The sequence below is a fragment of the Mus musculus genome, chromosome 3 (genome assembly GCF_000001635.26).
Source record: "Mus musculus strain C57BL/6J chromosome 3, GRCm38.p6 C57BL/6J".
In the NCBI taxonomy this organism is placed as follows: Eukaryota; Metazoa; Chordata; class Mammalia; order Rodentia; family Muridae; genus Mus; species Mus musculus.
Genome location: NC_000069.6, coordinates 122,471,717 through 122,499,372, shown reverse-complemented (window position 1 = coordinate 122,499,372; position 27,656 = coordinate 122,471,717). Strand labels below are relative to the sequence as shown.

Genomic DNA, 27,656 nt, shown 5'->3' with positions numbered 1-27,656 from the left:
TACTGTGGAAACCCATATTTCAACAGCTCTCCAAGGAAGAAAAAAAAGCTAATCTAACCCGGGAGGAGTGGGACCCTGGGTTTCCTGTGTGAGCACCTGAGCCTACAGTTCACATCAAGTACAAGAATGGGCCTGGACATGCAGACAGTGGGAATTCCTAAGCCAGCAGTGGAGGGACAGTAGGGGGCATCTATCAGAGTCCCCCAGAGGATGCACCAGACTCTCATTTGCATGAAGGAGACAGGAGACTCAGAGAAAGATGGCATCTGCATTACCATTAATATTTGCTTTAAGTCTACCCCAGGCTGCAAGGAGAGCTTCCCACTCCTGTAGGGTGTGACACTGTAAAGATCATTAAGAGCTAACATTCATGCCAAAGGGCCACCTCAGGACCTAAGGAAACATGGGACAGCAAGCAGGGATGGAGGCTCCAGCGGGGCACATTCTCTGGGAAGACCACACACACACACACACACACACACACACAGTTCAACGCCACCAAGCTCTGGGGATAGACACACTGCCTAGCCATCCGACCCCGCCTTTTCCCGCTCTGCAGCCTGGGTGAGTTAGTTTGCCTCTTTGTCTTTGAGTTTTCTCCTCTGTCAAAATGAGAAACACTGTGGCCCAGGGCTGTTCTCAAGACAGTTTCACTGGGGTTTGGGCGGGGTGAGGGAAGGGCTGGAGCAGCAGAACTGAATCATGAAGAGTGAGGCATCATAGCTAGGGGAAATAATGAGTCGCTGGGAACAGTGGCCTGGAGGTTTGGTTCGGGAGACACAGGACAGAAACCTGCAAAGGTGTAAGTGTGGGTGTGATATACACCTGTGTCTCCAGCACCTCACCCCTACCTCCAGTCCCCTCCCACCCTTGCTTCCCAAGGACAGTTCCATCTTCACTACAGGCGTGTGGTAGGGAGCATCTTCCTGGCCACCACTGGCCTGGGAGAGGGCCCCTCACCCATCCTGGAAGAAGATACTCTAACCCATTCTGGTAAAAATACCATGAGACTTGTAGCCTGGTGGTTACTTCACCCCGCCATGTTTTTTCTCTTATTTGTTGGTAGGGTGGCGGTGTTTTTCCAAAAGGACCAATGTGGCTGAGACGATGAAACCAGCACTCAAAAGGAAGAGGAACAAGGGATGGCTGAGGCCTCTGTAACACGCAAGTCCCTAAGCACAAATCCCGTGACTTAGCTGATATGAGCTGGGTCTCATGGCTGTTCTAATTGAGGAAGCCAAGAATCAGACACAAGGGACCTGGCACAGGAAGCTGAGGGTCAGATCTTCCTTCCGAGGATAATGTCACTGAAAATGACACGCAAAGCTGCTTTTGAGGGATGAGTGTACTGCAGTGGGCAGAACTCCAGGTGGGGTGGAGCAGTGCTCCGAGCCACAAGGCCAGTGCATCATTTGAAATGTGCTGAAGGTTCAAGACTCCATTTCCACTCCTTACAGGGAGTGGCTGACTCAGAAAGAACCACTCCTTCCTGACCCCTGGCATCTCCTCTGACCTCATTTCCCAAATGACCCTCAGAACTACCTTTTGTTGATGGAAAACAATTCCCAATGCTGTCTCCTACCACGCCCCCCACGTGTTCCCCATTTGAACTCAACTCTCCTTCTAAGACCTCTGCAGTAGCCACTTTCTATGACTTTCTACCTCCTGGCTTCAACTCTACAAACGGCCACCCACAATGCCACAGGACTCTATATCACTCTTCTGCCAAGAGATTTTAGTCACAGTTGCACCCAGCTAAGGCGAGATCCAGAAAGTCTTTCTGCTTATGCCCTAATTAATGGGCTTCTAACACAAAGAATTCTCTGGCTCCTGCCCATGAGGACCAGGGGCCCACACCCCACCCTGCCCCAACCCATTCTTCTAACAGCTCCACCAACTGAAGCCATACACTGATCCTGCTAACCTGCTAGGATCGGTTCTGACCTTGTCGGGAGACCCAGACCACAAAAGGACCATGAATACCGAGGATAGAGGACTTAAGGACGGGGAAGAAGGTTATGAGTGACAGTTGGGGTCTCAGAGCCCACAAGTTTGCATAAAATCCTCAGGCTCTCATTAGTCTATGAGTTGTCAAGGCCTGGGAAACACTAGACTTGTCCCCAAGGGCTCACGGCCACCTACAGAGAAAGCCAAGCTTTTTCCCCCCACAAAGACCCAAACTAACTTGCTATTAAGTCCTTATGCATGGCCCCTGTTCTATGGCTCTGAATATGTTGTCCTGTGTCCTCCTCTGTGTCTCAGTAGTGTGGATGGAAAGACAGACAGACCTGGAGAGGTGCTGACTCTGTAGCCTGGCTGGGGACTGGAGAGCAGCCAGAGGGGAGCCAGACAAGGTATAGGATGGGTCTGAAGCTTAAGCTAACGATCTGAGAGGAGTCTACTCAAAGACTGCAGGCAGCTGTATGAAAGGCCTCAGGATATTAGGTCTTTAGGGAAGATGGTCATCAGGCCTTCTTTGCCTCTGGGTCCCAGAACCTTGCCCAGTGCCTCACACACAGCTGTGCCTTAGTAGATACTTTCTGCCAGAGACAGAATCACGCCCATCAGCTCACCTGCCATGTGGTAGCTTTTTTTTCCCTTCCTTCCTTCCTTCCTTCCTTCCTTCCTTCCTTCCTTCCCCCCCCCCTCTCTCTTTCTTTCTCTCTCTCACTACTGAGTGTAGAGAAGAGAGTTTGCAGGCTAGTCAAAGACGAATAACCTTAGGCACATTCTGACTTTTTCTCTGGCACTCAGGGATGAGAGTTCACCTCTCACAGAACAACCTAATACTCAAGAAGAACTCAGTTCCATAAGTAGCATGGGTAGGCACTTGCTCAAACCAAGGTGATCCTTAGCACTGAATGTGAATAGTTTCTTTTTACCAAAAAACGTAGAACATAAAACTATGAATAAAATCTACCAGGAAGTTTTAGAGATCTGGCCCTTAAGAGATTATTAAAATGTTTTTTTTTTTTTAATTACGTGAATTCTGTAGGAGTCAGAGGACAACTTGGTCCCTCCGTTCACTGTGTGGGTTTCTGGAGACCAAACTCAAGTTGTCAGGCTTGGCAGCAAGTACCTTCACCCAGTGAGCCATCTCTCTGGCCTCTGAGAAAATTAGTTCTAATGGAATTAAAGAATAAAAACCAGCTGTTACACAACATAATCTCTACTTATGCACAACTTTGTTTAGTCTATTTGTTCAAGTTCAAAGGCAGCAATTCTTGGGGCTTGGTGGGGGGCGGGGGTCAGTAACTGTTCTCTCTGTTCGGATGAAGCTGGCCACTCGTGGAAGGCATGCTCGGAGATGAGCACCCTGACTCTCAGGTTTCAACCTTAATGTGTGCGTACAGTTGGCCCCCGGTGTCTGGTAAGGGCGCAGACACACAGGTGGCAGAGCCTCACAACTGAGAGCACCTTCACTCGATTGTGCTTTCTCCTGACCTTGAACATTTAGTTGGTCAAAAGAAGAGGAGAGAAAAGAAAAGAGAAAAATCTTACTGAATTTTCACAAACAAGATAGATTTTTGGCCATTCAATTTATGATCAAGGCTGAAAGCTAAGTTACTAGAAACAAAGGAAAAGGGATTATGTGCATGCAGGGGAAGGGGGGGGGAAGGGGAGGGAAGAGGGGAAGGAAGAGGGGTGAAGACCAGGAAGCACAAGCAGGCAGGTGGCTGGGCTCTTCTCTTCCACTTCAGTGTCTGGCCACAACACCCAGAAAGCCATCACAGATCTCACACAAAAGCTTCCTTTCTTCAGTCTTGGAACAGTTTATTAGATTAAGGGAGCCATCAACAACAGGAGAGGCCTCATATCAAGTCGTACCAAACAACTCCATAGGCCATGGGGTTTTTGTTGGTGGTGTTTTTTTTTTTTTTTAAATCATACACAGAAATTATGCTCACAAATTTATAAGTCTGACTGGAGTTCTGGCTCATCATGTAAAATTAGTCTAATTTCAAAGTGAAATCTGTCTTCCTGGAGCTCAGGGAGGAATCCTCTGGCCTGGTGGATACTGGACTGGGCCATATAAGCTGGGGCAAGGCAGAGATTCAAGATGACAGACTCATCTCAGATCCTCTGAACTCTGACAAGACCCAATGTGACATGGAACAAAAATGTCACTATCCCTGATAAATGTCTCAAACAAATGGAAAAAAGTTCGAACTTCCATGAAAGTGTGACTTGACTAGATAGCCCACAAATTACTCTGAAATATGCTGATTTTTGAGATCATCTTAGGAGAACTTCACCTAAACACGATGTTCCTTGTAGAATTCAGAAACCCAGCTCTCTAGAACCCCTTTCCTTTGTTGAATTTCAAACTGGCCAAGTTTAAAGCCAAATTCCAAAGTGTACACGTAAATGACTCAGTCGTGAGCTTAGCGTCTAACAGCTGAGCTGTCTCTCCAGCCCCATAAATGACTTAAAGACCCAGATGGTATTTTACAATCAAAACCGTGCCTGAATGGGTCATAAACTCCCCTAAACAAATACATCTCAACTACTTCCACAACTCTTAAAAAGATCTAGATCTACAGATTCCAGGACTGGTCATTTTCAGTTCAAGCCTTTGGATGTGTCCATCTGCAATAGAACGGAGAGGAGAGCCATCCGTGGACCCCGGCTGCCTTTGAGGCTTATCTAAAAGTGCTTTATTGTAATTCAGCAGGGCTCAGAGAGGATAGGTCATCACTGATGACTTGAGTTCCAACATGGTAGAAGGAGAGAACTGACCTCTCCCCAAGTTGTCCTTGATCTCCACTCATGTGCCATGGTATGTACACGCCTACTGCCCCCCAACCCCCAGGAAATAAAGATCCGAAGATAAACCATGAAAGTGGTAAGTCCACCACGCCTACTTTTGAACCAGGTGCACAGACACTGCCTCCAGGCCCAGAGAGGTTCCCTATGTTCATAATGGTGGGCAATGCCAAAGTTCTTACTTAAATCAACAGTTAACTCTGAAAAGAAAAACCCAAAGAGAAAAAGAGCTCATTCAAATTCTACTTCCCTGTTTAGGACAGAAAGCCCCTAAGCATCCCACCTCCTTTAGCCCGGTGGGCACATGATAGCTTGGCTTATGGTTCAAAATGCGGTCAGTACAGTGCCAGTGTGTTGAAGCAGGTACTGGTCCTACAGCTAGGGCAGATTTGTCTATTAACAGCAACTGTTGCCTGGACGATAGCTTTGGAGGGTCTTAAGGAAAGGGTGCCTATTATAGCTTACCCAGGACACACTATGAGCATGTCCCGGTGGCCCTGTCACACTCTGTGCTGGACCTTTAGTGATGGTCACCCCCACCTTACCTAGGCCCCCTACTTTTGCGCCTCTCCTTCGGATGCTCCCTTTATAGCTCTGTAATTCAGCCTCCATAAGCAGCTTCATGCACGCCACCCTGCAGGCTACAACTGTACAGAAGCAAACAGGAGGTCACTTTAAAACAGTTTGATAGTCTTCAGCCCTCTGCCTTCATCCAAACCCAGACCCCAGAGTGTGCCTGCTAGTCCTGCTGTCTTCCTACCTAGATTTGAGAGAGACGCATGCCTGGAAGTGGTCACTGCCTCTTTGAGGAGACGAGGCATTTGAAAAATGGTCAACGGTACTGCAGACGCCCCCCCCCCCCCAGTCTCTGTTTATGAGATTGGTTTCTGGTCTCTCTAAGAAAGGGATCAGTATGGAAAAGACTCGTTTTAGCGACTCGCTTTTGTTAATGTGCTGCTAACATTGAAGCACCTTGGCATCACTCTCTCTCTTCTGAATCCCCAAAAATCTCATCTTGGACAAACCCTGCAGAGACAGGCTCTTCCCATTCCCCGTGTGGTAATTCAGCCGATGCAATCCATCATCCCACAGAGCAGATTCCCACTCCAGTGCCATTAAAAACTGATTTGCAGTTTTCAGCTAAATTAAGATGCTTCGCTTTCCTCCCGTACTCGACTTTCCCTTTCTCAGACGCACGGTGATTACGAGGGCCATCAGATGTTCTCGCAGACAGGAAAACCATCAAAACCCCAGAGAGCCCCAAGTCCAAGAGATTTCATTTTATTCATTACCCAAACTTATCAAACTCTTATCAAAAGAGGCTCAGACGCCATGAATAGGAATCAGGAAAGAGACGCTCTTCGGAGCTCTTCTCTGCTTGTCGGAGCTTCTGAGAATCACCCATTAAAATTCCGCTCCCGTGTGTGGACGAAAGGGACTAATTTAATTGCAATTTTTTCGGATTGGCATTTTGAAGTAGAGCACCCTGCAAGCAGGAACTTAATCCTACATCCAAACTAATTACATTAGAGTCCCTCTGATCGGAGCCCACGGCTCCCTTTGATGCCAGACTGCCTCTGACTTTCATCCACACTCATCCTCTGGGCAAGGTCTCCTCTCTGCGTTCCCACCCTGCCGGATCAGGAAGCTATTGCTCTAGCTGCTCATTTTATTTTGATGAAACACCAAGGGACTGAAAAGCTCCCCCTTGCCCCCCTTTTTCTTTTCAAACTGAAGGAGACTGATTTCAGACTGAAGACTGGGGCAGCTAAGCTTTAGAAAATGCACTAAACCCAAAAGAGACAAGCACGGCTTATTTCTTCCATGCACTGGGAAAAGCTGAATTCATCGGCTCTAAGATCTCCTTCCACCTTGGTCCCTAAAGGCGGACCAATTGTGTGGCTTACTTTTGACGAAGTGTTATTTACCATGGGCTACAGAGAGCTAGGCTCCAAGGTGGGGGTGTCTCACCTTTCTCTGTTAACCAATAAATAACTCGATTTTCAATAGGCTGAAACACAGTGCCCTGCTCCAGCCAGCAGGGTGGACCTTCTACATACATGAAATTTAGATGGTGATTCCAGGAGCAGCCTGGAGTGGAGTGGACACCCGAATCTCCCCGTGAGGCAGCCCTGCATTCTGACTCCCACTGAGAGATCCAGCGTCACATTTATGGTCAGAGGTCACTTGACGGGCCGATGACAAAATGGGCTGGAGATAAAAACTGAGTACCAGTTTGGCCTACAAACCAACTCTAAATCATTTTGGCCTCTTTCACCATGCCCTCTAGAGACTTCCATAATACCTCTCCCTCATACAGGGTTGGTGCATACAATGAAAGAGACAGTATAAGTGAGACATCAATCACTAATCAGAGAGATTTGCATTAGAAATAGCAGTTACCAGTAAAGATCTACAGAGGAAGAAAACACTGAGTGCCAGATTGGGGTGGACCACGTGACACGAGGATCCAAAGGCCAGGTGACCAGAACCCGGAGCAGAAGATCTAAGCCAGAACTTTTGATCAGTGGTAATTCAACCTCATTGATTCAACATCTTAATGTAAATTTTAAATGATTTGGAACATAGCTTTTAACCAAAATAGATGTCCTATTTGTCCTTCAATAAGGAATGTCAGAAAATCAAAATCAATTTAATTCTAACACCATCCTTTTCTTGATTCACCTTAAATGGAGTGTTTGATGAATCAATGAAAAGTATCACCTTTGTGATAGAGGTGATTAGATGTAATTAGAAGCAAAACTGAGCCAACGCAGAAAGAGGAAGGGGAGGGGGGGAATTCAGATGGTCTTCTATTATCGGATATGGAATAAATGACTTTCAAACTCTCTCTCCAAAATAGCACCATGACGAACAACTGCCTTAGAACCCCGCTCTGGGATAGGACATACTATGTCAGTGCTGAGCACATAGTAGGCTTTCAGGAAAACCAAATTATTAGTCACAAGATGGGTTTAGGCCCTATGGCAACTCCACTACTTTCACTGATAACTTAAAGGTGTGTGTCTCCCAGGGGAGCTCCGGCCACTCGACACCCACAACTCTTGTTTAATGAAGCATTTTAAAGACATAAACACTGCACTAGATGTTGTGAAAAGAAACAGAGAAATGGGATTTGTGCTGTTAAGTGGACAAGACAGGTAATATAATGCAGCTGAGATGGAGCCCCACAGCATGCTGGGGCGCTAAGTGCTCATGAGAGTATTTGTGTATCACGAGAGGAAGCATGCTTGTGTTTCATGATTTGCTCAGACGTAATTAGTGAAGGTTGTCTGACATCTAGAATGAAAGTCATCCAAAGTAGCCATAAAGACTACAACCAGAAATGCTTAGCCTATCCAAAACACATAGGGAACCATGAGAGCAGCTGGAAGCTCCTGAGAGTTCCTGGGGCTGGTACATCACAAGATGACAGGTCGAATATTCTTAACTCCCCAGAAACGCTTCCAGATTTTCTCTTGCCCTTGTTTCTAGGTGTCCATTTACATCAGCTCCTGCATCCTCAGAATAGACCCGCTCACAATCTGGAGGGGGGCTGTGTATTGGGCAGTCAGAATTCCCACCTCACCAAAACCAGGAATATGTTGAAACTGCAGAGATTTTTTTTTTTTTTTGAGCCAAACAAGATGGGACCCTGTAGAATCTAGCACTTAGATTTATCCCAATGTGGGAATGCACCACCTCCTCTAGAAATGTCAACGTTCTGTGAAGGCTTAGGAGACCAGTTGGAAAGCCACTGAGGGAGTCTGGCAGGAGATAACGAGGCCTGAATTAACACAGTGGCAGCGGAAACAGAAGGGAAGAAACCAACGGAGAGCTATGTTTAGGTGGTGAAACCTTAGTGCGTGATTGCATGTAGAGAGTGAATAAGGAAAGAGGTATAAGCATCCTGAAAGGATGCGTGAGTCACCCAGGGTTGAAACACAAGAGTGAGGCTAACAGGTTTGTGGAAAAAGGCAGAGAGGCTGGGGTTCTGCTGTGACATCTAAATAGGGTTCTTCACTGGGCCATGGGGCACTGTGGAGATGGGCTGACTAGATAATAATACAACATGGGGAGCCTCCATGTATTATAAGAGCCCATCTCAGCTCCCACCTCAGAAATGGAAGACAGCATGAGAAGAGAGCTGGGGACACTGGTTTTTTTAAGAGGCAAACCAGAAAGAAACCCAAGTGGACATTGTGAGACTGGCTAAGAAGGGCCCAGATCAAGGAGGGCTCCGGCTCCTGGAGGCTGGCAGAGAAGAGCTCCAGGAAGAAATAACTGTCACTGTCAAGTGCTGCAGGGAGTTCCAATCAGATCAGTTAGAGAGAAGCCCCTGGATTTGATCACATACAGGCCATTGGTAAAAGAGGGCGGCGGGGGGGGGGCTTCTGTGTGGAGGTAACGATAGTTTTTAGAATAGAGAAGATCAGAGCTTATTTCTAAGCTAGGAGAGAGTAGAGGAGGCAGTATGATCTCCCAGGGAGAGAAGGGAGCACGGGATAGGAGCATAGGTGACAGGGCAGCCCTGCGTCGGGAACAGGGGACTTCATCCTCACAAGCGGCAGGAATGAAGTGAGGCATGGGAAGAGCTGGAAGTTGAGGGGACAGTGTGATGGAAGGGAGTCAGGCAACATCTTGCAGGGTGGTTGACAGCTACTTCCAAGAAAGAAACCATATTTTGATGTGGTTAGCATCAGTGTGAACTGAGCCAAGGACACAGAACTGATGGAAGGCAGGAGGGACCCCGTGTTGGGAGAGACGCTGCACAGGTTCCACACACTGTGACCACCTTCAGACCTTCATCCGACTCCTCATCCCAGCTGCTCAGGGGTGTGTGTATCCTTCCGCTTCCCAGCATACAAGCCTGTGTGCTCCACCATGCCCCCCAACTTTTCTCCACCCTCCCCGATCTGATCTCCTCCTTTTCACTCAATGTTTTAGACTGACATTTTTTCTGCCTCTCATGTGTGCTCCTACAATTTCCTCTTCTGGGAAGGTCTCTGGCTGGGGCTGGCATTAAAGGCCTCTAGGATGTCACAATAAGCTGTGTTGGGGTATCCTCCTTCCCTCTTCCTTTCTTCATATCTACCATAGGTACAGAGAGAAATGGTGGTGTAGCCATGTCCCAGTGTCCATATAGGCGCTCCTTCTAGGTGAGACTCCAACCCTCTTTGTTCCCAGTGCACTCTAGGTCTCGATGCAATGGGTAAGTGGGGCTGGAAGGGACCCATGAGCTCAGGGTAGGAGCTTGCAGATGGCTCCTCCAGTCCCTTAACGAGAAGCCAGGATTCGGAATAGTCATTCCTTTACGTAAAACCATCATTATAAAATACATGTATCTGTAGTAGAAACCAGAAAAGAAGTTCTTAGTCACAAAAATTAACATACTGATTATAGGTTTCATGAGCTAGACAGTAAGTCGGCACATTCTTGTGACCAGAGCCAGAGAGGAACAATAGCTCCTGGGGCTACGACAGTTGATGACTGAGATGCCACTGTGGCATCCAACCCTATGACACATTTCTTTCCTCTCAGTTAAAAGGTACTGGGTCATCCTCAGCCATGTGTTTAACCCTAGTGGCAGGGCCCGAGGCTCTGCCATGCCTGTCCTGGTGACCCCGTACCCAAGCCATGGCAGAGAAGCCCGTCCACTGTTCTAACGTTAGTCTTAGTTCTTAGAACTTCTGCTGAAAGTTCTAGGCTGATGTTCTTTTCCTGCATGCACGCGCGCGCGCACACACACACACACACACACACACACACACACACACACACACACGCCAACTTTGCAATCCAGCAAGTGCTGAATCTACAGGCAGTTTCTGAGAGTCCCAACCCTGCCCCTGATCCCCCTCTGGTTTCTCCAACAAAAAGAAGTCTTTGGCTGGACTCTAAGCTATGAAGTTGGTCAGGGAGCACAGGGACACAGTCTCTATCAGCCATGTCCTGATATTGAAGCCAGATCCCCACAGCTCTCAGATGCCAATGGAATGCACTTAAAGGGCTCTTTTCACAAAGAAGCTATGCTGGGCTTTTTAGTTTAGGGCCTGGAGGCATGAATGAGCAACAAACCCCAACCAGGAGGAGGGGCTGAGTCTCTTGGAAAGATTCTTCCATATGGCTTTTCCCACCTTTTGCTGACAGTGTGTCTGCACCCATACAAAGGCAGCTGGGCCACTGCCATTGCCAGGATTTGTCACTTATAACATAGGCCAAAGGAGCAGGTACAGGGAACATGGGTGGGACCTTCCCTCCACCACACTCTTCACAGGAGAAAGGCAGTTTCTAATGAAACCAAAGTGCCAAAGACCTGACACAGGGTGGATTCAACAAGCTCTAAATCTCCTCCCCCACCCCACCCCCCAGGGGGAGGGGCGGAGACAAAAGAATGTCAGTCCAAATGAAACACCCTAACACAGTTCAAGATCTTTTTGCTCTATGGTAGCCCTTAATGACTGCAGAGACAGCTCAATCCTAGCATGGAAGAATCAGCTCATGACAAGACCCCTGGGCTGGACTGAATCAAGCCTTTCTGGTCCATTCACCCACATACTTTCTGTATCCCAGCTTCTTGTTTGTGCTGTTTGCGTCAGGCAGCATTTCAATACATGGATGGAAGTTTCTCTTTCTCAGATTTCTCCAACACAGTCACAATCACACCGCCCTTCCCTAGGATGAGATGCTTGTCTGATGAGGAATTTCAGCTCTTTCTTCCCCCTCCTCCATCCTTTCCCCGCCCCCTTCCTCTCCCTCCCTTTCATACACACACACAGAGACAGACACACAGACAGACACACAGACAGACACATATCAATAATCAGAGACAGAAGGACCAGAAATAATGGGAACCCACTACCAACATACAAAATCAGGTCATTCATCCTTTTCTTTTCTTTTTTCTTTTTTTTTTAGAAATGGTTTTTCGAGACAGGGTTTCTCTGTGTAGCCCTGGCTGTCCTGGAACTCACTTTGTAGACCAGGCTGGCCTCGAACTCAGAAATCCGCCTGCCTTTGCCTCCCCAGTGCTGGGATCAAAGGCGTGCGCCACCACCGCCCGGCTTCATTCATTCTCTCTTAACCAAAGTCCTTCTGCAGCTTCCTAAGGGACATAGGGTGCAATTTGCTGCTGCCTGGCTCCCGGCTGTCTCCCTGCCCATACCTGGCTGTCATGTCTAGGTTTTGGTGGCTACCCCTTCCTCTACCCAGAATGTCATTTCCTCTTAGGATACCCTCTACTAACTCTTCTAAGCTAAGCCTGTCTCCCTAGGAAGTCCTCCACTGCTCAGACTATACCAGGCCTGCTCCTCTGGGGAGAGCCAAGGCATCTTTTACCAAATCACTGGCAAAAGAGGCTTCCTTCCAGCCTGTCAAGATACACCTGTCCAGCACAGCTCTCCAATGGACTGCAACCTTCCTCCGAGTAAGGACTGGGTCCTAAGTACCAGGGCCAGAGCAGCTGGCACAGGCAAGACACACAAGGTACCATGATCAATTACTGCTTAGCTGAACTAAGGACGCAAGCAGGATAAAAAGCCAGTGCGGAGATCTGCGGGCACTGAACTCCTAGCAGAGCAGCTCAGGGCTGGAGCTGCTCATGTTCATGGCCGTTTCCTGCCCTGTTATGAACTGAGCCTCTCTCTCTCTCTGTGAGCGTTCTGCTCTGACTAGGCCTGGCTTCTGCTAACACCTTTTATACCTTGAGCTAGGAAGGAAGTCTACTCTCCCAGACTGGAACGCCTTCCCCATCCCATCCTCTTCTTCATCCACCTAAGTCCTGAGTCACTAAAAATAGTTTTTTTAAAAAAAGAATTATCCCCCTCTAAACACACACATCCCATGCACCCAACACCACCCCCCTTGAAATCTTTCCCAACTGCAATGTAAAATGAAGTATTAATATACATGAAAGCATCTTGGTTCAGACTCCAAGTCTCCTAATATGGCTTTGTAGAAAGAATATTAGGTACAAGCCTAGAACATCTGGCTTCCCTTCCTGGTGCCCGACAGATTGATTGCAGTTGAGGTTGCTTCTGAGGCTCAGCCTCTACTCTATGGAAAACGTAAACTATCACACCCTGCCCCGTTTGTAGAACTTACTCTGAGGAAGCAACCTGCGAATCATTGAGACGTTGGAAAGACCATTGCAGATGTAACCAAATGACATCATCATCTAGCATTCTTGTGGTGAATCTTTTGAACTTGGGAATTACACCTCAATTGAATGGGCATGGGTGGGGCTCCAAAATTCAAGGACTTTTGAATGTGGAGTGTGCCTTTTTGATCTCAAGGATCTGGAATCTCTTTGGTACCAGCTTCCCTCCACTGGATCCTTTTGCTTCAGCAAAAGGCTTTTTTAAAATGCAGACTGAAGAGTCCCTGTCTCTTCTGCAATGGCACCTACTATGAACTGCTTTGGGATGTTAGAGTTGTGATACTGAGCGTAGCTAGAACATCTCTTGATGGGGACCAGCAATGTATGTTCAAAGCTGATCATTGTCTCTGCTTTGACCTCCTGTATCATTCCTTCCCAGAGTCTCCGTATACAAATCCATGAGGCTCCTAACTACATGCTAAATTCAGTGAGACCTCTGCAAGTAAGATATTCCCAGAGTGCAATTGTGTGATTGGTCTCCTATGCAACCAAGGAACCTTCATATTTTTAGTTTTCTTCCCATACAACCACCACTATTAATAACCCTCTGCTTTCTCCTGAGATGATATGGATTAGACCAAATGGAAAGTTACCATGGCTACCGCAGTGTTATTTTGGGTATGAGAAATTCACACCAAGGGAAACAGCATACATGGTCAAACTGGAACGGCATTTCCGCCTTGTTATCAAGCAATCAATCCCAATTTAATTTTGAAATTCTAATTGCAACAGAAACTAATTATGAGTAGCATGACTTGAACCTCCTAATTAAAGTGAAGGTCAATAAAACGAGTCTGTGTTATCTTTGGGGTAACACTGGTACCACAAAGAAGGACGTACAAGCAGATTTCCTCCCCAGGTAACCAGCTAAGCAAAACAAAACAGGAAAACTCATCTGGAGGGTCCATCTGGGAGCCATAGGAAGGGACTGGAAAGTGTGTGAACAGGTCAGAGCCTTTCTTCCTGTTATAAAAAGCTTCAGCATAACTGGGTGGGGTGGGAAACCTGGACAGAAGGGACGTCATTTCTACTAAGAAGTGTCCACTGATTGCCTATGGTGGGGAGGTAGGACAGATGGACCAACTTAGCCCACTATGCGGTCCCTTCTGTATACACTTTGAGGACATCCAAACAGCTCACTGGGACCCAGACATCCATGCGTTGATTCCTTTTATACCAAATGCTAAGTTCATCCTGAATTAACAGCAATTGGCTCACGGACGGCTTTCTATTTGAGGGAGAACTTACTGCCAATCCCCGAAGTGTATGAAGCCCTTTGGGACCTTCTCAGTCTATCTTTGTCAACTCAAAAATACTGTTAATGGCATGACATCATCTACCCCATTCCAGAACAGTCCATATTTAGGTCGAAAACCACAGCACCCGCTGGGCTCTGGGGTAACACAGAGCTCCACAGTAAGTCAGGGAGGACCATGTTCAACCCACACCTCGGTGCTCTCCTCAAAAGCTCTGGGCAGAGCGGCATGGAAATCAATTTGCAGGGTAGCTGAGAGGTAACTCTGAACACTGAAACCAGGCAGCAGAGCCAGAGGAAATCTACTCTCATCTCATCCACTGTGTGTGTTTCTACGGTTGGGTCTTTCTCCCTGTAATACGTCACTTTCCCAAGGTTTAGCTTTTGTGTAGCAAGAAGGAAACAGAGTTTCATAGCCCCACTGTGGCTTCTCAGTCCCCTGGGAAGAGGCATCTCAGCTTCAGGGTGGGATTCCTGAAGAGCTTTGACTCTCCAATTTCCCTGGAACAACTGAGGTCTGCAGTTATTCCAGAGCTGGTGGGGGTCTTCCCAAGGCTGACAGATCTCCAGATTGGTGAAAGCCTGTGTTCATACTAATTCTTAGTACATCGTGGGCAGGCGGCACAGAATGCAGAGCTTGGTTTAAATAAGACAGGTCACCCACATAGTCTATTGACATTGTTATGCAAAAGCCATTGGCACTGATGTCTTGTCCCAAAGGTTAAAGTGCAAGCAGTAAAGAGAAACACATTTCTGATCCCTGAAGTGTTTTGGAAGCTTGCTGCAATTCTAACGAAGATATTTTGTGGGTTTTGTCCATTATATATAATGGCTGGCATATAATGGACTCTGAGGTTAAACAGAGCCAGGGGACTCAGCCACCTTGAACTCACTCTGAACATGGGAAAAGAGACAGAGAGACAAAGAGAAAGAAGGAAAAACGGCTTTGTCATATTTGGTGACTTCAGCATGCAATATCATCTCAGGGAGCCTGAAAGTGTCACAAACAACAGAGTTTTGTCCCAAACACAGAAAAGGAGCCCTCTTCTCTGCAGCCGGCCAGATTCCACTGGAAGAGCCCTCAGACCAAATGGGATTTGCAAAATGCAAACTTCCTCTAGTGCCCCCTAGAAAGCCAGTGTCTTTGGGAGCCCCAAAAGGCTTAGAGATGCTCACATCCCATCTCCAAGCCACACCTACCTTGACTCCAAAGAAAGACTTTCGCTGATAGAAGCAGCACAGGGCTGCAGAGAGGGCGTGGAAGGCACTGCATTCCTTAGGCATCCTGTCTTCAGTCCCAGACACCACACACCTTCATCAAAGTTAAAAGGAAGGGGGCATTGGATGGTGGAGTCCCAGTCCCAGGCTCTGCCGCTCCTGTGTACAGCCAGCGGCCAAGGGAGTGAGGCGGTTCCTTCTCCCAGGCCGGTCTGTGACTTTTCCCCTCCGCTGAAGCCAATACGATCCACTCGCTCAATTCTGGCCGGCTTGTGTCCAGCCTGCCATCACACGGTGCCAGAAATTCTCATGTGACCAGACTTGATGAAATTCTAACCCCTCTTAGAAGAGGGCTTGTGCTTTAGCTTTTAGCTGTCCCCTAATTCAGAGGCCAGGCAGAAATCGTTATACCCACCCCACCCCCCACTCTGGGCAGCCTTCCCTCTTCAGGGCTGAAGACAGCACTGGCAATCGGCTCCCAGTGGCTTTGTTTGCTTCTCACCCCAGCACTCAGGGCTTTTTTAGAAGCAGGGTGAGCTGTGGGCATCACACCATCTTCGTGTGAGACAGCGGTTCCTTTGAGGAAAGGTGGCCCACAAGTGATCAGGCTGTGGCTTTCCCTGAGAGTCATCTTAGAAGTTTTCTAAGCAATCAGGCAGGATCTAGAGCTCCATGCCCACCTCCAGAGCTGTTTACTTTTAATTACTGCTCCTGGCAGTACGTTTGCAGCTGATAACACTGGCACAGTCCCTCATTATTAGCAAAGCACTATTGCCTTTTGGTGTGTAATTAGCAAGTCTGTCGGCAAACACCCAGAAGGGCCTATGTCCTCCCCACCTGGCCGTGCAGCCAGAGGGAGGATAGGGATGGAGTGCTCCCTCCCGACCCAGCTATTTGTCCTCCTCCCTCTAAGTCCTTCACTTAATTGCCTAGCCCCCCTTCAACACACAAGCCCTGCATTCACCACCATCACCACCACCATCACCACCACCAAGGAAGGTCTTTCTAGAAGACTAGAGAAAGAGGCCTACTCAGAGCCTCAGAACACCTTGAGGGGGAGGGACACCTGTAATTTCCCTCATTCTTGGCAGTTAGAGTGGACACTCAACTATTCTGCCACTTTTTTTTTTATTATTTTGTTTTTGTTTTGTTTTGTAGTTGGTTGGTTGGTTTGGTTTGAAAATCAAGCCCAGGTTTTGGCCACCTAGCTCTCCCTTCTCCTGCCATTCCACGGATGAGCTTGCTCTCGGCGTGTCCTGAAGTTTCCTAAAACCTCACCCAGGCAGAGAAACTTGTAACAAGGCAGGGAGAAACAGAACCTATTCATTCCAGCAAGGAACGACACCAGATGAGGCATGAGAGAGGTATGAGAAATATCCAGCGGGATTAGTGGCAAAGCCTCCGAGGCCATGGCCTTCGGTCTAGGTCAGAACCGCCTATAAAAATGGGGAATTGTTTGTCCAGTGCCCAGTGAGCAGCTTCTATATTTGATCAGCCACAGGCCTCCCACGCTCCAGAAGAGGCGGGGCGTCTATCTAGGATGCATCCAGCATGGGCTCGGGGATCTGATGATGGCTCTCCAGGCTTGGGAAGCGCCAGGGGAGCTGGTTTCATTTCTCCTTGTATGAGCTATCCTCCCTCCCTCCCATGTGCTGCATTGGAGAGGGGCTTGTCTGTCCCCGGGATCTCCTAAGCCCTGTAATGTCTACCTGAGCCATCAAATGGTTAGGGGAGTCTCAAACTGGCACCTGAGATGGCTGAGCCCAGCGTTTGCCCAGTCGGCAGGTCAATATTGTCCTTTAGGGTCCATATCTTGCACCCAGAAAGGAAGCATTTTCTATTTGCTATCGTTTCTGTCAGATGGGTTCAAAGGGTAAGTCCCCAGGGTACCTTTGCTGCAGTGACTCATCAGACAGGCCAAGAGTCACTACCGAAGGGGCCGAGTTCACCAACATGATTCCCTTGGCAGGAAATGACAAGCTCCCTCTGGCTAAAAACCTCTCCAACGACTGGAAAAATACTTCCTGGGCCCAGGAAAACGGGCTTCCTCACTCCTGCCCAGAGACTCAGTAAGACCAGTCGGCAAAGCATATCTGAACTCCAGCAAAGAGAGAGTGTATTCTTCAAAACTATATAGTACTGTGTGTCTCGGATGTCGGCGGTGGAGCATGCCGTGTCACAGTGCGTGCACACAGCTTGGAGGAAACGCCGTGAGATTTGCTCTCTTCTTCCAGCTTTAAGTAGGTTCTTCGGATCACACCCAGGGCACCAAGCTTGGCTGGTAAGATCCTTCACGCAACCCTCTTGCCAGCCCTAGAAATATATTCTTGAAGGCAAATCTGTAAATACTGTATACATAAATTACACAGAATTATATATGTGCTTCATATATAGCCAGTGCTCAGAGTCAAATAAGAACAGAATAATGCCATTCAGGTCACTACAGAGTCACTGCCCTGTCACCTAAGGATTTTCCTAGCTAAGAACTGTCTACCAAAATGGCCAAAGATGTTTTATCTGTATTTAAGATCAGGCGGTAACTGTTTCCTGAACACTGTATGCTTTTGTTCCACACGCAAAAAAAAAATAATTTCTGAAGCAGCACTTTAAAAAAGAAATCTTTATTTTCTTCTAAAATGGCCAAGGAGAGATTAAAATAATGTATTCTTGCCACTAAAGATGCTAATTGCATGAGATTCCAAAGTGCCCTTCAGTGTCTGGTTATGGGTTTAAATGTCTCCTATCCACAGCGATCAGTCACCCTATTCTCTTCACAATGAGTCTTCTATTCTGGTTGCAAAGAAACAGAGGACCAGAATGGACTGTCATTCTGCAGAGAACAAAGGACCAGAGACTCCAGCTTTGGACGGCAGAACCCACTTAGCTGATCACATGGAGGCCAAAAGAAAAGATTTTATAGAGCCACGTAATTAAACCTGTCATTTGTGTAACCACACGAAAATGTTGACACCTGGAGACGTGGTTCTCATAGATGCCTTGGTACATGAAATTTAAAATCAGTTCAGACTCAGGGTTTTCTAAGCACCACGCCTTTCTGCGAAGTGGGAATAGAATCCTATAGCTCCCAATAAACCCTAGAAGGAAGGAGCCAGTGGGCAGAACTGTAGGAAGGGTGGCTTTGGGGTGCTCTGAAGCACTCCCTTCAGGCCACCCAAGAGGCTTGCATCTTTATACCAAGGGAAGTCGCTGGTAGGTGGTAAGGCTAAGCCAGGCAGCCATGTGGACTCTTGCAGGAATCCCCCATTCCAGAAGTCAAACACTGTCCAACCCCATTCAAAATAAAGGCTTCAGCTGGCAAAGGGACATCCCCCAGACCCCACCAAACACACCAAATTGCTGTCCTCAAAGCCAGGCTTCCCTTAAGTAGCCCTACTAACTAACCCATCCTACACAGTAACCATGGAAACTGGAGCCTCCTGCCAGCCACGTTCAACAGAGGCATACTTCCTGTTGGCAGCAGCCATTGGCTCCTTTCCCAACGTGTCAGAGCCACCCCAAGTAGAAGCAGGGCCCCCAGTAATGACTGACACTCTAGCTGATGGGGCATGGTGGGAGGAAGAGGAAGCAGCTGTCTTTCACTGTTCAGGACATCAGGGGAAATACTACCTGTAGCCTCCAATCCTTCACCACCTCACCGTCAAGTCATCGAGTTCACACAGAGCTGCTCTGAGTCAAGCAGTCCTGAGGTTCACTGTTGGCGATCAGTGAACTGGAAGACACTGTCTAGGGCTGCACGGTCCAGCTAATAATCCCTGCCCCGAGTATCAACTGGGATGAACATCAGTCACTGTGATCAAAATAGCTGAGCTTCTCACGGGGATGGTAAGATTCCTCTGTCTGTGTGCCTCTCTTTCCAACACACACACACAGACACACAAACACACTGACACACAGAGATACACAGAGATACACACAGATACACACAGACACATACAGACATACACACAGACACACACATATACACACAGACACACACAGATACACACAGACACACATACAGACACACACACAGACACACATACAGACATACACACAGACACACACATATACACACAGACACACATGGATACAATCAGACAGAGAGAGACACACAGACACACACAGAGATACACACAGACACACATGGATACAATCAGACAGAGAGAGACACACACACACACAGACAAACACACAGACATACAGACACACAAACAGACACACACAGATATACACACACACACATACACACCACTGAAAGTCTCTCCTCCTGCACATACCACCAATCCTTTCTGGCTTGTGGTTTCTTTTTGGTTTCCACCAAGTCCTAGTGGCCTGGATTTTGGTGAACAAAGGCATCTTTAATGAGCTATGGAATAAAACCAAAGAAACCAGCTCTCTGCCTTTGGTGTCCCTACAAAAAGGGAAAGGTAACTTGGCTTTGCAACGTGACACTCTGCAGTGTCACTCCCTGAGGATCTATCTGTGAGGCACATGCCTGGGAAATGGAGGTAGGCCTGCTTCCCAAGATGTCTGGTCTGCACCTGCCTGATTCTGAACAGACGCAGGAGTCTCCAACTTCCAAATTTCCCAGGGTGAGCATAGACAGCATCCACTCTGCATTTCACTTTCAAAATAGTTGTCAGTTAATTGCTTGAGACATTGGACACATTCTTATAAAACAGTCTCTGTGTCAAGGATTTCTCCGTGCTGTAGGCTAACTGCTCTGAATATCCAGGGCAGGCTGGACTAAGCTGGGATGCCTGGAAGGTCAGGTATATTATTAATTTCCTCTTCGTGTTAGAATTGTTTCAATTTCTGGCCAGCTCTGTCACCCTGTTCAGAGTTGAGGAGCATCTGTAGGGCAGAAGAAACTGTTGTGGTTGCCACATACACCTCCACACAAAGAGCCACAGGGCCTGATGGAACAGAGCTGGTCTCAGATACCACCGAGAAAGGCTAAAGCTGGAGAAGCAGCTAGACAGAGCAGCTAAGGTTGTTGAAGATAGTCCAACACATTACCCACTGGGCAAATCACATTCAGTTTTTGCTTCAAAAAGGGATGTAAGCCAGACTAGGTGGGCAGAGAGTAGGATGTGCTGTTGAGATCTTTGCCGCTCTGGGTTCACAAGCACCTGCTGTGCCCTGGCGGATGCAGAGTCTCTAGAAGCAGGCTCTTCAGTGTGACAGACACTCAGGCATCTGCATCTCAGGTTGACAGTTTCCCCAGATTTCTCAAGGGGGATGAGGGATGATGGCTGTTAAATGGTCTCTTTCAGGAAACAACATCGATCTGCCCAACACAAAGACTAAGTACAGTCTTCACAAATAGATTCCTTTCTATTGGACATCAGATCCCTGCACCTCCCCCCAACAAGTTTATGATTCTCCAAACAGCTATTAAAATTGCATAGCTGAATAACATGAAGCAATAGGCAGCCTTGAGTTTTCTTTCATACTGTTATGCTTTATAATTCTACCCTAGATATCGCTCTATCACAAACACCTATCATCTCCCAGTATCCCCTTGGAAATGCTGTATTTCACACGCTTCTGTTTCTATACCATGGCATTACAGTAAAAATTAAAAGAATATGCACATAGGCTGGGGCTGTAACTCAGTTGGCAACGTACTTGCCTAGCACAAATGAAGACCTGGCTTCCATACCCCAGCACTGCATACACTATATAGTATTCTCCTATACTCCCAACACCTAAGAGGATACGAGTGCAAGGTCATCGGTCTAGGATCTTACGTATCCTAGTTCCTGTCTCAAAAGGAGGAGGAGGAGGAGGAGGAGGAGGAAGAAGAGTATAAGATGTAGGGATTTCAACTTCTCAGTTAGTCTCAGACTACCTGGCAGGCTTGGGTGGGCATCTTTTAGTAGAAAGCCATGGGCCATCTTCCCAGGTCAAGAGGCAGAATCATGATCCTTGATATAACATTTCAGGGGACTCCTCTAGATCCCCTGTAAGTCCCTGGGAGTCTAATCCATCCAGGGTGGTTCAGCATCTCCTTTGCCAGGCTGCCTCCCATTCCACAGTAACCATGCAGACATCACATGCAGAGCAAAGCTTGTTTCCATCATCTCTCCTTCTGGGTTTTCTCTGCTGTACACACTGCCTTTTCTTTCCCTCCTACTTTTAGTGAGAACAACATAAAGAGCTGACAGGCAACGACTACAGAAGAGGCACAGCGGTCCCTCTGCAGCGGAGCCTTCGGGGAGTGCCCCACCCCCATCAGGACCAACTGAGCTCTTTCCCATCTTACAGGCAATCTTACAGGCACTTCTGCAAATTGGCACCTTCCAAAACTGAGCCTGGAGACAGACATCCACGTGGCTCTAAAGAGACTCCGAACATGTTCCAGGCGTCAGTGCTGCGCCAGTAGCTAGCTGAAGTGACCTTGGGAGATGACTTGACCTCTCAAAACCTCAAGCTGCTCCCCAAACATACCAGGTGATTACAGGCAACGAATGATAACATTATAAAGCCTGATCCCCAATACATGCAAGGCACAGTCTGCAAATGTGAGTTTCCATTCCTCTTTGAAGAAAGGCACTAGAAACCATCCTCTGTCGCTGACAACTCTCAGATGCTGGGCGACCCGGACCTCTGTCCTCAGAGAAGGTGGACAATGACTGAGTCACTGCCGGACTGCAGCTGGTGCTGAGGACCCTTCTGAGTTTTTAAAACTAGAACTAAAGAGGAGATAGATGATCAAGAGTATTTAGCATTAAAAGTATATTTTAATCCTCAACTTCAAAACCTGATAATCGGAAGACATACGAAGGATCTTTAATCACACTTGCTCAGATGTCTCAGAGGGTCCCCTGCATCATCGTTATCTGATGAGCTGTTGATGGAAACAGGCAGGACACAAAGCCACAGTATTTGTCTCCATGCTCACCCCAAAGCCCATCTACTATTGGATACCCCTGTTCCAGCCAACCTGACTGAGTACCTATGGGTAATTCGTGAGATCTGGGTGATACCCCACCACCACCCCTGTCATTGTCCCTGTCTCTGGCTGCAAAATTAGACTTTAGTCTATGTTCTGACCTGCTGTCCTGCCAATCTCACTCCTCCAACACCTCCATGCTGGGTGGCTGTTGCCATGACAACCGATCTTTGGCTTCTGCTTAGAGTGCCCTGAGAACCATCTCCCAGGTGCCTAATTTCTTCATACTGCTCTGGTCCAAATTTCTGGACTGTCTGATTTTAACTTATTTCTAGAGTCATGTTGTGTCTAGCCTCATGAAGATTGTGCCGTTCTCCCCCCACCACCACCACCACCATCCATGCTGTTCTAATTTATACTGCCTGTCTGTATTCCCCGGAGAAACTATTCTCTGCCTCCCCTAAGCCTGCAACAGCAGGAATCCACCAGTCACAGTGAGGATTGCTTAGGCACAGGGCAGGCAGGCACCGAGGGAGACCACACTCATTCCAACCCTGACAGAAAACAGTGGAATTAATCCCTTCGCAATAAAGTTTAGCTACCTGAATGAAAAACACTTCAGTAGAAAAATGGTCTTTTGTCAGTCAGAAACAACCTGGCTATTATCATCTGAATGAGACAGTGATTAATCCTGCATTCTGCCAAAACAGCACTGAAAATCAGTCTGTATTAGGAGCTCTTAACTGGGAGGTGAAGTATGGCTTCTATGATCCATACGAACCACTGGGTGATAATGTGCTCACTGGAGAAATAGGTTAGAGCTTATACTCAATTCCCAAACACTTAGGGGACCTAGAAGTCCCCACTGATTGGTTATCCACTTTTTAAAAAAGTAACTTAATAGATAAAGTGTCTGTGTGTATGCATGCGCGCATGTCCAAGCTTCCATGTGGGAATCTATTGTCTCCTTCACCCTGTGGGTTCTGGGGAATCAAACTCAGGTCAGCAGGTTTCATGGCAGGTACCTTTACCTGCTGAGTCAGGTCACCAGTCTAAGATTCAGAAAGGCTTTCAATAGCCAGTAGAAAGGAAGTGAGCAAAATAGCCTAGTGATCATGACTGGACCTGCAAAACACTTGTCTGGTTGCCATGGACACCGGTTGGCTTAGCAGGGCTGTGACTGGTAAGAGGAGGAGCCAGGCAAGCAGTGTTGAGACCCCTTATGGCTGTGAAGTAGCTTTCCCCTGTGAAAAAGACAAGCCCTTGTGCTCCTCTGGTGGGAGGGCCTTGTGTATCACAGTAAATGTGTAATATGTACAAGTCTGATCTCAGCAACCTCTTGGCAGCCACACATCTGGGGAGTGCATCTAGAAAGGCCATGGCGGTCACCCACATCTCTCTACCTCATTTCCTAGTGTGTGATGTTCCCAAGGGCCAGAATTTCTGCTGAGAATTCTACCAGTGTCTCGTTTAGCACACTAGGAGGGGGGCATCATTATCACCATGGTCTGGGCAGCAAGCAGTAGTTCTTAGAATGAGTAATGAGAGCAAGCCAGAACCTGCTTTATCTGATGTGCTAACAGAAGCATCACACCTGACTGCCAGGACCAGAACACTCTAATCTAAAGCAAATCCAGGAGGCAGACCTCCCCTCATCCAGTGACAGATAGTCCAGCAGCACAGGTTGAGGGTTCATCCGCAATGTCAGGGATACTGGACAACATATAACAGTCAGGGAAGTGTAGCTCATAGATTGGGGATGCTGAGAACAGAATCTCTGGACCAGGAGGCAGCAAGCCTCAGGTGTTGAGCACAAGCCAGGAACACCTCTCTGTGTATAGACCTCCTGTGCCCTTGGTGGGGAAAGGCCGGATCCGAAGGCTCTCTGTGAGAGACTGCATTGATCGGCAGCCAATGTCTTCACTTCCTTGATGGCTGCCAAGTACAACGATGTCTTCAGAAGTGACATCTAAAAGGTCAATATTTTCTTTACTTGGTGCCTAGGGTGAGGACAATGGGTTGTTTTTGCCAGTGTTCAAAGGCTAGTAGAATGCCACCAACCCCCACCCTGTCCCTGTGCACCTTACGGCACTCCTTCCAAAGTAAGTGGGAGGGCTGGGTGGAGGAAGGGGGAGGTACCAGGGTGAGCAGCAGGAATGGGTCTGGAGAGTCTGGATCATTATCTGGAACACTGTGTCTTAGGGCTGGGTCACTTGCGATAACAGATGTAGAAATCTTTCCAAGGCCACACAGGTGATAATCAGGTGATACACAGCTCTCCCAAGGGCCCACTTCTATCTCCTCTGTCACAGTGGCCACCACGAAACTATCCAGCCCATAAATAAACCAAAGAGAGTGAAACTGCAGAGAGCTGTGTACAGGTTTTAAGAAGATGGAAAAGGGTATGGGGAGGAATATCTGCAGAGTTTAGCAGTCATGTGTCAACACAGTATATGTGTATCCCAAGAAGACAGAGATAATTAGAAAAATAGCCTACTATGATCCTAAAACATTTATGGGGAAAAGTGTAAATACCAGATGGTGGTGTTGGAAATATGATCATAACAAATTCAAGAGACTAGTGAGAACGAAACCGTCTTTTAATATATAATGCTGCAGACAGGGAGACACAGCAGAGAAAGGGCAGAGACGACTGGTACGTTGATTTGGCATAAGAGGGCATCTTTAGAAGTTCCCTGACTAGGAGAACTTCCTGTCCTTTTCTCCCATTGGCTGGACTGACGAATAAGCCTGCCCCTTTTCTGATGTGGGCTCAGTCACTTAGCAGACTTCCTGTAACCTTACAACTCTCAGAGCTGGCAGCCCTAGAGAGTGGGGGTGGGGGAGTGTCTCCTGCCTCCTGCTTATCAGTGACTGCTTGTTGACAGCGGACCTAACAACCTAATTCAGTGCTTCTCAATAGCTCAGTTACTAGATAGCATGTGTCTTCACCCTTGCGAGCTGGATGTGTAATCCAGTCAGAGTACTGGACAGTGAGCTGTCTGAGGGTGAACATATGACCAACCTGAGATGAACCTGAGAGCTTCCCTGGGATTTTTCAAACTGGAATTGAGGAGGAAGCTCTCCTTTTCCTTTTGAATGGGAAGACCGGAAGGCTAGGCTTCCACTGTGTGATCCGTGCACAAAGCTGACCTGAGAAAACACAGCTTCTGCGCTGAGAGAGGCAGACACAAGAGACTAGCAGCCCTGGGGTGTTCTACTTCCCAGAAGGAGCAGCAGCAAAGACTGCTCCACCCGGGCCCTTCCCAGAAGGAAGTTTACTACTTTGTATCAACAGGTTAAGTTTACAGGATCGCTTATCCTGAGATTCAAATTTGAGATTAACCCAATCACCGGACCCTTTATCAAGCTTGGGAGTAAAGGAGATGGAACAGTGTGTCCTTAAAACTTGTTTTCCTAAAATGTTTTCTTAAAATGTCAATGACAATGAAGTTGAGCTTAAGTTCAAGGTGTTGGCTAGCACACCGTGTTGGGCACACCGCTGCAGGCTTGTGTGCCATCTCTGCGTCTGAGAGACGCTAAAAAGGAGCCGACACGGGCTGACGCTGCATGAAGCCATGTATATGATTTTCCCGGTTAATAACAGGGCTCTTCGCTGGTGCGTCAGCAGCAGGTGGAAATGAACGGTCTTCCTCAGTCTACTCCAGGGACTTACATGTGGAAGAACTGAGTTGTCCTGAGTTTTCTGGGATAGAGAAGACATGGTTTGCCTTTAGGGAGGAGAAGGAGATTGGAACTAGGATGTTCTGTGTCACTGAGTAGGAGTGTGACCTTTGAGCCATGCACAGCACCCTCCCAGCCTAGGCGCAACTGTGAACCAACATCTTACAACTTCCCCTTAGCAGGCCCTGGCATGATCTACTATCTTAAAACTTCTTGAGGACATTTTTAAATTTATTTATTTTTATTATATATAAGTACACTGTAGCTGTCTTCAGACACTCCAGAAGAGGGAGTCAGACCTCATTACGGATGGTTGTGAGCCACCATCACAACCATCACAAGCTGGGATTTGAACTCTGGACCTTCGGAAGAGCAGTCGGGTGCTCTTACCCACTGAGCCATCTCACCAGCCCCCTGAGGGCATTTCTTAAAGGCCGTTTGGCTATTGGACCAGATTCAGAGATCTTGCAAAGCCACCCACTTCCAGAAGCCAGGAGCCCCTCTGGTGGTCAAACCTAAGAGGAAAACTTGAAGGCATGAAATTGACACCATCTCCACACACATTCAGATCCCCCTTAGATGTGTTCTGCAGCTGGGGTTTCAGGGCTTGGAAGCCCCGGTTTTCAGTCGTCAGGGCCTTTGGGGAGTTCCTTCTCCCTCCCACGGCTTTCCTTATGCCCAGCTCCGAGCTCCAGCTTCCACCCTGCCTCCCGGGTACAGCTGTTAGAATGACTTTGAAACCATCTCTTCTTCATAGTCACCACAACATTCAGCGTGACGACGTCTAAATATAATAGGGGCCCAGGAAACGCTGAGCGCTGTGTAGAGATTCTCAAACTGAAGTCCACAAACACCTTGGCAGATGGATGTATAAGAATCGTGCACATGTATTTCTGGAGATGTGGTTTTTATTCATCTTAGATGTAGAAAAGTAGGGAACCTATCCTCTGCTCCCCAAATAGTCACCCACACAGGCATGAGAAATGGCACAATACCCACCCCCAACACACACACACACACAAAATGAGCCAGCTTTGCCATCCTCTGTTTGGATTAGAACTTGTGACAGAGCTGTTAACTTGATACATTCTAAAATCACCTGGGATGAAAGTCAGGATTAACGAGGTTTGGCAACATTGGGTTGCTCTGAGACATGTATGTCTCTGGGAGTCTCTCTTCCATTTTTCGAGTTTTATTATTTATTTTTATTTCATGAGTGTGGGTGTCCTGTCTGGATGTATGTTACGTATATGTGCCGCATGCATGTAGTGATCACAGCAGTCCAAAGACGATGCAAGATCCCCTGGATCTGGAGTTAAGGCTGTTGCGAGCCGCTGTGTGAGTGGTGGGAACTGAACCTGAGTCTCTGCCAAGGGCAGCAATCACTCTTCACCGCTGAGCCATCTCTCCATCCCTGGAGGGGACTGTCTTCATTAAATTAATTGAGGTGGGAGGCCCAGCCCACTGTGGACAGGACCACGCCTTGGATTTGGGTCCTGTATTGTATAAGAGTAGAGAGAAAGTGGGCATGTGTGCATTTTTTTATCCTTTATCTGTTCTTGGACATGTTGTGACCAGCTGCCTCAAATTCTTGCCTTGATTTCCTGGAAATAGCAGACTATAAACTGGCATTGTAAGTCAAATGAAACCTTTCTCTCCTAAGCCAGAGTGTTTTA

The 27,656-nt window shown here is 47.6% G+C and overlaps 1 protein-coding gene and 1 long non-coding RNA gene across 3 annotated transcripts in view; one reads left to right on the top strand and one right to left on the bottom strand.

Moving 5' to 3' along the window:
* The window catches only part of Bcar3 (breast cancer anti-estrogen resistance 3), a 110,435-nt gene that overhangs the window by 30,819 nt on the left and 51,960 nt on the right, over nt 1-27,656 (bottom strand). Inside the window, exon 1 of one of the 2 annotated variants that reach the window (NM_001355264.1) lies at nt 15,381-15,804. The exons of the other annotated variant lie outside the window; for it this stretch is intronic. Within the exon in view, the coding sequence (NP_001342193.1) occupies nt 15,381-15,464 (84 nt within the window). The 5' untranslated portion in view covers nt 15,465-15,804. Of the gene's footprint in view, nt 1-15,380; nt 15,805-27,656 lie in introns of those variants that run through there. 2 annotated transcript variants of the gene reach the window in all.
* Gm34349 lies at nt 19,146-22,912 on the top strand. Its single transcript, XR_376033.3, has 2 exons — nt 19,146-19,241; nt 21,544-22,912. It is a non-coding gene; the product is annotated as a predicted gene, 34349 (long non-coding RNA).